The 9,313-nt window shown below is 40.7% G+C and overlaps 1 protein-coding gene across 1 annotated transcript in view; it reads right to left on the reverse strand.

Annotated features, from left to right (window-relative positions):
• The window catches only part of LOC144513752 (low-density lipoprotein receptor-related protein 1B-like), a gene marked incomplete at both ends in the record, with an annotated part of 113,161 nt that extends 105,512 nt beyond the window's left edge, over positions 1-7,649 (reverse strand). Inside the window, 2 exons of the mRNA XM_078244928.1 lie at positions 5,694-5,702; positions 7,536-7,649. Coding sequence (XP_078101054.1) covers positions 5,694-5,702; positions 7,536-7,649 — 123 coding nt within the window. The remainder of the gene's footprint in view (positions 1-5,693; positions 5,703-7,535) is intronic.
• Between the last annotated feature and the right edge of the window lie 1,664 nt (positions 7,650-9,313).

Here is a 9,313-nt window from a genome sequence, read left to right on the forward strand (position 1 = left end):
AGTCCGCTAACTTGTTGCTCTCTCTACCAATATAAGCCGCTCTGTTTTAGGCTGCGAAATGTGCCATTTTATCGGGATAGAGCTATAAATAGAAGTAAACTCTGCTAACTGCTAGGCTAATGTACAATGGTTAACACTGCAGCTGTAACGTTAATGTGTCTACCTCAGCTGAGAACGGAGAAATGTCTTTGCCTTTCCTACCGTAATACACAGTAGGAAAGGCAAAGACATTTCTCCGATACAAGACATTACACAGGTAGGCTACTCACGCATATACGTAGGCCTAATAGTCAACACAAATGGAATATTATTATGTGTCATGGAATATTGCGCTCCCCAACTCGCGAAAGGTCGGATTTGCTCCATCTTTTGATGATAAGTTTTGTTTAGAAAACCTTGAATCCATGTCAGACAGAATGTCATCAGACACAAGCCATGTCATTCGAATCATTGAATCCATGTCATTAGAATCATTGAATCCATGTCATTAGAATCATTGAATCCATGTCATTAGAATCATTGAATCCATGTCATTAGGCACAACATGCACACATGTGCAGGCCGATGTTTTTTTGCGGTGATGACGGTGACAAGCTCAGACCTGCGGTAGGCGTCACGTGACCGCGGTATTGCGGTAATGCGGTAATGCAGTAATGCAGTAACCATCCCAGCCCTAATTATGATTAATAAATAAATAAATAAAAGGCCACTCATTCACCCTTACTGAGAGTCAAGTCCTGGCTACTGTATAACTATGAGGTGAACAGCACTCATCCCAGTGATCTTACAGGCTGTTATTCTCATTGGGTGTTGTGGTAAGAATGTGTCACTGTGTTTGCTCTGAGTTAATGCTGATATCGCTCTGATGCTTCATTCTCTGCCACAACAGCAGGGAGATAATGTCAAATTTAGTACTTTAAGCAGCACGCCAAGTTTAAACATATGCTTTTTTTCTTTAGTTCTTCAGGTGACAGGCTGGGACAATGTCCTTTACAATACTCATACTCGGAGGGAATGCAAAAGGGAAAATGTGTCAGTGCAGTTTAACTGTTGAGATGGGGGTTGTGAGAGCAAAGACAAAGCCGTGATGTTCTCCTCCCAGTGCTTCACTTCTGACATGGATGAGACATAGCGCAGATGTACGATTGTCACCAGGCAAGGGAAGTCATTCTCACACTAATGTTATGCCTAAGACAAATGCTCAAACATACGGGAATGTGTTAAACTGCAGAAACAGGGGCAATGCAGCATGAAGAGGACTGACTACGAGCAGATAAAATGTTAAGGGAAAAGAGGATGACTTTCCTTTAAAGCAACTATCACATTTCGACAGAAGAGGTGGTCTTAATCATAGAGAATTACACTGCCTCCATGGGAATGAATGTTGCTAAGCACACAGAAACACAACTACACAAAATATTTGTTGTGTCTGTTCCCCGCCTACTGAAACTACTGGTAAAACAGATGGCACAAGCCTGAGGAAGTGTACATAAGTTCTGTTCTAAATGTTGAGAGGAAAAGGGAGAGAAACGGTAAATTAAAAGTCTCATTTCAAAGTCTCCTGCTGTAAAAAAAAAAAGTCAATTACGATGCATGCAAACACGATACATGTGTGGCAGGTGAAATACGTTGATAGCAAAGGACAATGTAGTGCATTTGATCCTCAATCAGGTCTGAAGAGCCAAACACGATAACCAATTAACTTTGGCTGCACAAAGTCACATTAAATGTTGTAGAGATAGTGTGATGACAACATAGCCTGTGAGCTTTCTAATACCGTAGACAGATCATCTTAACAGAAGACAGTGATGTGAAAGCAGAATCATGCAGCTTTAATGGTCTCATAGACGTTCAAAGAGTCTAGCACTTTCAGTGAATAATTCTCACAAAATGTAGAAGAGATGCTTGACAGGAAACATGCTGCATTTGTAATACTGGCATGTTTTAGGTTTAGCTTTTTCTGTTGAGTCAACAGAAGGGTTATGTGTCAGCAGAGGGAGAGATGGAGAGGAGGGAAAATAAACGTTACATAATGCAAAAGGCCTTGTCCTTCAGCTCAATAACAAGGTGCTACGCTACACTACCCCCTAAACCTCCATCCTAATGGCGCCAATTCTCATGGGAACCCAACACATTTGTGATACATTTATTTCAATATGGGACTTGCCAGATAAAATACCCTGCAGGATGTTGATAGGCAACCTGAAATACACTGACTATAGTTACTTCAGCTTCATCACAGACATACAGATCAAATATTATCTGCACTCCTAAAGCAGAGTTTCTAGAGGGGCTTTGCCAACTACTCCCAAATGTTTAAACGGCAATGTGGGTTTACCATCTAAGAAATGTACTTCACAATCAGAATTAAATTTAGCGGTCGAATGTGGTTAGAGGAATCTGGCTGTGATTGTCAAAGATCTCACTGTGCCTACACGTCGAGGACTGAGCCTCTGTATATGGGCGTGCGCTCTACCAGGTGAGCTACCCAGAAGCCCGCAATGGTCCATTCTTAAAAGCTAGATGGAACGTTATTGGGGAAAAAAAACTGCAACACTGTTTGCTTTAAAACTTTATTCAAGCTACTGTGTGTGTGTGTGTGTGTGTCAGAAATTTGATGAGTAATATTAAGACAAAGGCATAACACCGTAAATCAAGCGCGGTAAACAGTAATTTCACTTTGATGCACAGCAAAACAAAGGCAGTGTACCTTAACTCAATTTGAGCATTCCAGAGTGCAGCAAAACAAAGACAAAGAACCGTAACTGATGTTACAGGATTCTGCCTTGGCTTCTCTGAGGGCTTTGGTAGTTACGGCAAAGATAACCCACTATTTTCTCCAACAAACAACAAAATGTATATTGCATGGCAGTATAGAACAAGTGTCAAGACAAAATGATTTAGGTAGAAGTATTCTAATACATATAAGCATTTCCATGACATGACACCCACATATAAATACTTCATTAAGATACAGTATCACCTAGCCTCACTAAAATACATTAAGTGGCATAACCACGAGATAGACACTCTGCATCCCAGTGTTGGGTAATCATTCTGCTTGTTTTCAAGCTCTGTGTAGGATACTGATGAGCTCAGTATAGAGAAGATGAGGATTTTAGAGGAAGCCATGGGGAGAGATGCCATCCCCTGTTGTAAAAGGGGAATAAGTACAAGAACCCCAGAGAGAGCTGTCTTTGAACAGTTCTCTTCCCCGGTGCCTCGAGGACACTGAGATCATCATCGGTGTTGATTAGGTCGAGCCAAGCTAGAGCCATGAAACACAGTTTCTGTGACCATGTTTCTGAAGTCAGCCACTGACCCCTTTTATTGTCTTTTCCTCTGGGAGTGACAATTCAATCAAAGGATTCACTGCTCTCCACGTCCACCAGATTCACAAAGCTCCTCGTGGCAGCACTACTGAGGGAAGCCAAAAGTCCATGAAATCCTTTCCTGAAGGATTCAGGGAAGGATTTACGTTCTAAGACAGTGTTTGCAAGCATGTAGCATCAATACAGGGAGAGAACTGCATGTGGACAGCCATTAGCACCAACGTTTTTTCAGAACATTATACTGGAAACGATATTTACAATAAGTGAATTATGGCTGTTCCACTTTATTTTACATGCACAGCAAACTGTAGATCTGTGTGTCCCCAGACACCCTTGACATTTAGACGTCCTTGTAAGTATGATGCACAAACTAAGAATGTGATTATCCTACTCTAGGCAAACTCTCAATCTTTCCACTTTAATTGTCACCACACAAGATGCTTTCTGGCCCCAAAACACAGCAAATGTTTGACTCTTTATTGCACAGAAAGCGTTTGCGAGAATTGGAGAATTGCCATTACGCTGGGTTTTCTTTAGACATTCCTGAAGGCACACCGTTTTCTCAGCTCCCTGAATAACTGTCGTCAGCTGTCCAGTCCTGTGAGGCTCGCGGCTGAGCGGATAGACCGGTGCATCCTTCTAGTCTCTAGACAATGCAATCCAAGGCCACCTTCCCCTCCCTCCTCCCCACAGGCCTGAAGATGCAGTGATTACATCTCCCTGACTGAACCAGCGCAGGGAAGAGAGAAGCCATCAGTGGCACCAACATTTTGATATTTCCAGCAGGAATTGAATGTATTACCTTGCCTTTTTCCTTAAGATAATAAATTCCTCCATTTAATGCCCACACGTTTCACAGTGAAATCAAAGTACTGATGGTTTGCACCATGCATTTATTGTGCTTTTATTTGAATCCTCTATGGCTTTGCTCAGTCGATATCATCCTATATAAAGGATCTTTTTTGTCACAGGTTATCCCAGCCCTTGCTATCAATCAATAGGGCAGAATACATTCCAATCCTGTCTTCTGTTTGCAGGGCAAGGCAGATCTAATTCCCCTTTCTATCAATACATAATCCATGATAATGAGCTGTGCCAAATTCTTTAGATGAATATGCAAGGTCTTCTTTCTGCAGGCATTGTAAATAAAATGGAGCCAACATTAATTGAAGTGATAATTAATTGCCTTCTGGAGATTATATGACTTGGCCCACAGCAACCGTGTAGCTTATATTATATCTATTATATTTAAAACGGTTTCACAAAGGGAGAGTGGTTCAGATCATAGGTGACAGAGAAACCAATCAGAGACAATATCAGAAATCTGCTGGGAACTGCCAACGAAGCACCACCTTTACATACAGTAAAACTGAATATGAAATTAACTTACTTTAAACTTAACTTAAATGTTTATAATACGCACCAAACTCATGTCAAAGCTCTCCCTTGTTTTTCACGTTGAAATATGAATCCGCAACCGTCTTCATTACAGAATATCTATTTTTTGTGTAATGTAATTTCCCCTTGGGGATCATTAAAGTATGTCTTCTTCTTTTCTTCTTCTTGCTAATGTTTTGCTCAGCCTACTGTTGGCAAATCTTACGTTTTAAAGAGGTACTGTACTGCAACGATTTAGTTAATTAAAAAAGAATGCTTGAAATGAATGCAGCAGAGGCCGCGATATCCTGACTTTTCGTCCCTAATGTGAGTCAAGCTCCAAAAACACTTGTTTTACATTACATGTCCTGTAATACAAGTGAAGTGCCTTTCATCAGACTGTCCCTGCCTCCTACAGTTAATGCCTAGTTATTTCAAAGCCCATACCTCCAGTTTGTAACACAGACTCAAGCCCAAGTTAAGAATGCCCTGATGACATCCTTAAACTCAAAAGGCCTCTCCAGCAACGCAGAAGACATTACACTGTGTTCACAGGCTGAGTCAAACTCATCACAAAGAAAACACTGACGTCCACGTGTAAAATCAGTGGAGTGCTTCTTTAAACACTCCTAGACAGCCTTTCATGGGAAAACATTTATGGCACACTGGACGTGACCGAAAAACTAGGCATTCAATAAGAGAAGCAAAAGATATTAAAGGTGGACTGATATACGTAGCGATTATCCTACAGCACCTCATGGGAAAGGATGCAACAGACCAAGGCATAATATCTACTTTTGCAGTCTTGAAGAAAGACTATCCATCCCTCGATCTCTTTGTTATACCTCCTGACTCCTATTGAGGGCTACAGTGTTGTGTTGCCCTATCTCAAAATGCACTGAGCCTGGGAAACTCCCTCAACAAGTCCCCACTCTATTACATTCATACATTAGAGAGCATGTAAACAGCTGTGAACATGTTAACAGATGGTGTCTGTCATAAGCAGTTAGTACCACCACTACCACAAGTAGCCTATACTTAATATATGACCTCTTGCACAGGGCATTAATAATTATTGTGCACTGTGGTCAATTTATGCACAGATGTCACTGCCAAAACTATAAAGCCCTAATTATACCCAATAACTTACACTGGCAAGGAAGCTGGAGTGAATGTTAATAGTTTGGTTTTGTTGTCTTTTTTGGGCTGTGATAGACTGCGTGACAGTGACAGTCTAATTTGCAAAGGCTAATCCAGCCCATAATAACATGAAATGAGTGCTCTGTTTATCCATTAAAGGAAATCTATGTCTCCGAAGTGTGTAAATAACAATACCCAAGAGCATGCATGACACATCCTGTTCTCATGTGAAGGACGAATGAAGGTTTTAACGAGTGCAGTCGGATCTGCCAAGCAGATTCTTCACAGCATAATACATCACTTCCACTTGTTGACTGATTAATACCGCACTGCCAATAAAACCCCATTTTTAACCAGACTGGCTGTCTTCAATTTTATTCTGAAATGATGAGCTGCTTTTTAGTGCTGTCCAGCTCTTGGAGATAAGTAGTAGTCAAATAGAATGTTGTTGGATAAAAAACGGATCTCTACCAAGTGCATTACAAAACACCATAACAAAATGCATTTGGTAACAAATTGTGATTGGCCTGCCACAGTTTTATAACATCAGTTCCAATAGCTGGATCAAGTGTTTGAGTTAAGATTAGGTCATTATGACAGCAGTCAGCGTGTCATTATATCGTAAACATGGCGTCCATCACAGTTTGACGTCATACTCTAAATTTGATGAGTTCAATGTACTGGACAGGAGGCACAGTCCCTTTTGCTGTAAAATGTATCATGTGCCAGTGGTGGCAATAAGAGAATAAGCACCTCAATCACCAAGCACAAATTCATTATTTAAACATGAATAAAACAGCCATTCACTGTGCGACTGGTAAATGGTGCCATTAGCACAATGTTTGGGTAAAAACACAATCACAGTGACTTGCTGATCACCTTGTAAAATATCAGATTTGGTGCTACCTCATTGGACTATCTTTGGGGATAGAGTGCCTCTGAGTGCAGGGCCACAAACTAGACAAAATGATACATTATATACTAGATATAGTGTTACACACTAGACAAAAACAATATAACAAAAAGTTTACATATCCATGAGTTGAATGGTTTGCTATTATAAATCAATAGACACCGGAAATGTAAAATACTTGTAAATTCTCAATTTAAATGTCAATAGTAAGACTATTTCAGGAGACATACTCATTAAAGAAGTAATTGTTTCTACTGATTTTCTCCACCTGCTTAGCCAGCAAGAGAGATTGGAGCCTATACCAGTATACACTGGGTGAGAGGTGAGGTAGCACAAAATCAGTTACAGTGTACTACCATGTTGAACATTTTTCAAATAGGAAAATACAACAAAAAAAGCATTCCTGCAGCACAATCCTGCTGTCCACCTGGATGCCAAGTATGTTTCAAACACTCAAAGTTTCACCGAAATATGCTTAAATGCAGTGCTTCGTTTGTAGCCTTCTTCCAAGGCAGCTACAAAGAAGATGTGAGAGAGCTTTATGTCTTCAAAATGACCACAGCAGTGTTCTCTGTGAAAGAGGATGCCGCATTTCAAGCCAATAGGCGGAAGAAGGGAGTATTTGATACTAAAAAGGACACCTTTTTGGTGTTAATGCATGTTAACACAAGTCCTCATATACTAAGTGACACTCACTGACAAATGAGGCGCTGTGGCAGAATTCCATATGACAGTTTTGCATTAGTGAGTAATGGATGGAATGAGTGACTTACAAGTTTCGTCTGAGTCGTCGGGGCAGTCAGGCTCGCCATCACAGAGCCAGGCCTCGGGAATACAGGTCTCCTGGTCGTGGCAGTGAAACTCCCCAACGTCGCACAAGATGGCTTCTGGATGGCGTGAAGAAAGGGTGGAGAAAGAGACAGAAAAGATGCAGCATGAGGTGATGATCGTGAACAGGTGGCTCGAATGTTTCACCAGAAGAAACATGATCACTTGAACATGAGTGTGAGTGGAGAGGAAGGGGCTTTACTTGGACTTTCTTTAGAACCACATGCAGTAAATGGAACTAGTGAAGAAGCATGGACGTACAGAAAATGATTATTATATTTCCATCAATGGAAGCATGACGCTGAATGAAACAGTTAAAGCCAATGCTTTTCGAGATGCTGCAGGTATATTGTATGAATATTTCTGAAGGCTGACAATCAATAGAATACTGTATGTCCTTTTGTCAGTGGCATGTCTTTTGCAAACCACAAGATAGAAAAGAGGCAGACACAGATGCTGCCCGGGTATTGTAATTTTGACAGCTACTGTCCTCTAACAAAGACCTTTGCGCATTGGCAAACTATCACAAAGCAGTTTGGCAAGTTTGTTCTTATCTTTTTGCCTCCTTGGTTTTGTGCTTTCAGTTGATGGTGAGACTGGGGGAGTTCAGTGAAAGCCCAGTCAACTAAAAAGTCATCATAGCCTTTCAATACAGCAAGCATCCGTCACAGCGTTGACATGTTTGCTGCCGGTAGCTGTCAAGTGACTCAGCTCGATCATTCTGCAAAATGACACCAGCTTTTGCTAAAGATTTGACACCACAATGTGACCTGCTGATACTTCTCCTCAGCGCCGAGCAAAAACGGTAATTTGTTTCTAAGCTTAACCCAGAGACAATCAGACAGGCTCAAACTCCCCGCTCCCTCCCACTCGTTCTCTACCTCCATCTTTTTCCCAGTGTGTTTCTAACCCATTAGTGGTGGGAGTGGAGCAAGTGGGAGATCAGGTCTGCAGCGTTTGAACAGTGAGAGTGATAATTCAACGCACCGTTGCTCCCTGCCCCGGCACCCTCCAGCAAATTCACTACCTAGGGACAAATCTGAAAAGGTCAAACATCTCATCCATTCTGCCTCTCCTATTCCTACTGATGCAATATATCTGAAATCTTACCATTTAAATCAAGGTCTTTTTTAAAATAGTCAAAGCCTTCTCTTTTTTCAGGTTTTAAAGGAGGACATTCTTAAAATTGCACACCAAAGCTATCAACCCCTTAATGCATGTAATGTTTAAGCGGTGAAAGTAGTATCTCAAGGTAGCCTAATGCATGAGGAATAGCCCCATGGTCATTATTTTGCTTCTAAACAGTGGAACAGCACCAACTTGATCTTGCCAAATATTTCTCAAAACACTCTTAACTTAATAACACAGACTATTTTTATGTTAAGCCAAAATACTTGGCGGCAGTCAAATATGCTTCTTTTAACCATCATCAAGCAACACAATATTGTGATCTTCAACAAAAAACAACCTCGATGCATACTGATTGTCACTGCATTAAATATTATAATACCCCAGCACCAGCCTTAATCATATGGATGGACAGTGTATGATTTGATAGTTTATTGGTAAAATTATATATGTTATGTGATATTGTGACATTAATTACCAACCAAAACTAATCATTTTACATTTCATTTTATCTCAGAAACAAGTAGCTCAGTCTAAATACTGGCACTTTTTAAACACATACTATACTGTAGCACATAAATGAACTGCATATGAG

The sequence above is a fragment of the Sander vitreus genome, unplaced genomic scaffold, assembly GCF_031162955.1.
Source record: "Sander vitreus isolate 19-12246 unplaced genomic scaffold, sanVit1 ctg335_0, whole genome shotgun sequence".
Taxonomy (NCBI): Eukaryota; Metazoa; Chordata; class Actinopteri; order Perciformes; family Percidae; genus Sander; species Sander vitreus.